The sequence below is a fragment of the Bombus impatiens genome, unplaced genomic scaffold (genome assembly GCF_000188095.3).
Source record: "Bombus impatiens unplaced genomic scaffold, BIMP_2.2 scf_0548, whole genome shotgun sequence".
Classification (NCBI taxonomy): Eukaryota; Metazoa; Arthropoda; class Insecta; order Hymenoptera; family Apidae; genus Bombus; species Bombus impatiens.
In genome coordinates, this window is record NT_176967.1 from 1,235,521 (window position 1) to 1,235,738 (window position 218).

Below are 218 nucleotides of genomic sequence, written 5' to 3' on the forward strand. Positions count from 1 at the left end.
CCTCGGCCTCTCTATCCATCGGCCTTGGCTCTGGCGCACCATCGTTTCTCTCCGTACCACGTGGCCACCGCCCCCAAATCCTCCACCCCGGTCGGGCCATCGCTCTCTCCCTCGCCCTCGCGAAGAGCGACACCTTCTCCGACAGACAGTCTCGGAAGAGACGCCCAGGATATGTCGCCGTCGTAGTCGACGTCCTCCCCTCGGCGCCGCCGTACCGC

General features: G+C 66.5%; 1 protein-coding gene across 1 annotated transcript in view; it reads left to right on the forward strand.

Annotated features, from left to right (window-relative positions):
- LOC100745178 (T-box protein H15) overlaps window positions 1-218 on the forward strand; it is a 16,894-nt gene that overhangs the window by 15,944 nt on the left and 732 nt on the right. The window contains 1 exon segment of the mRNA XM_033321995.1: window positions 1-218. Coding sequence (XP_033177886.1) covers window positions 1-186 — 186 coding nt within the window. The 3' untranslated portion in view covers window positions 187-218.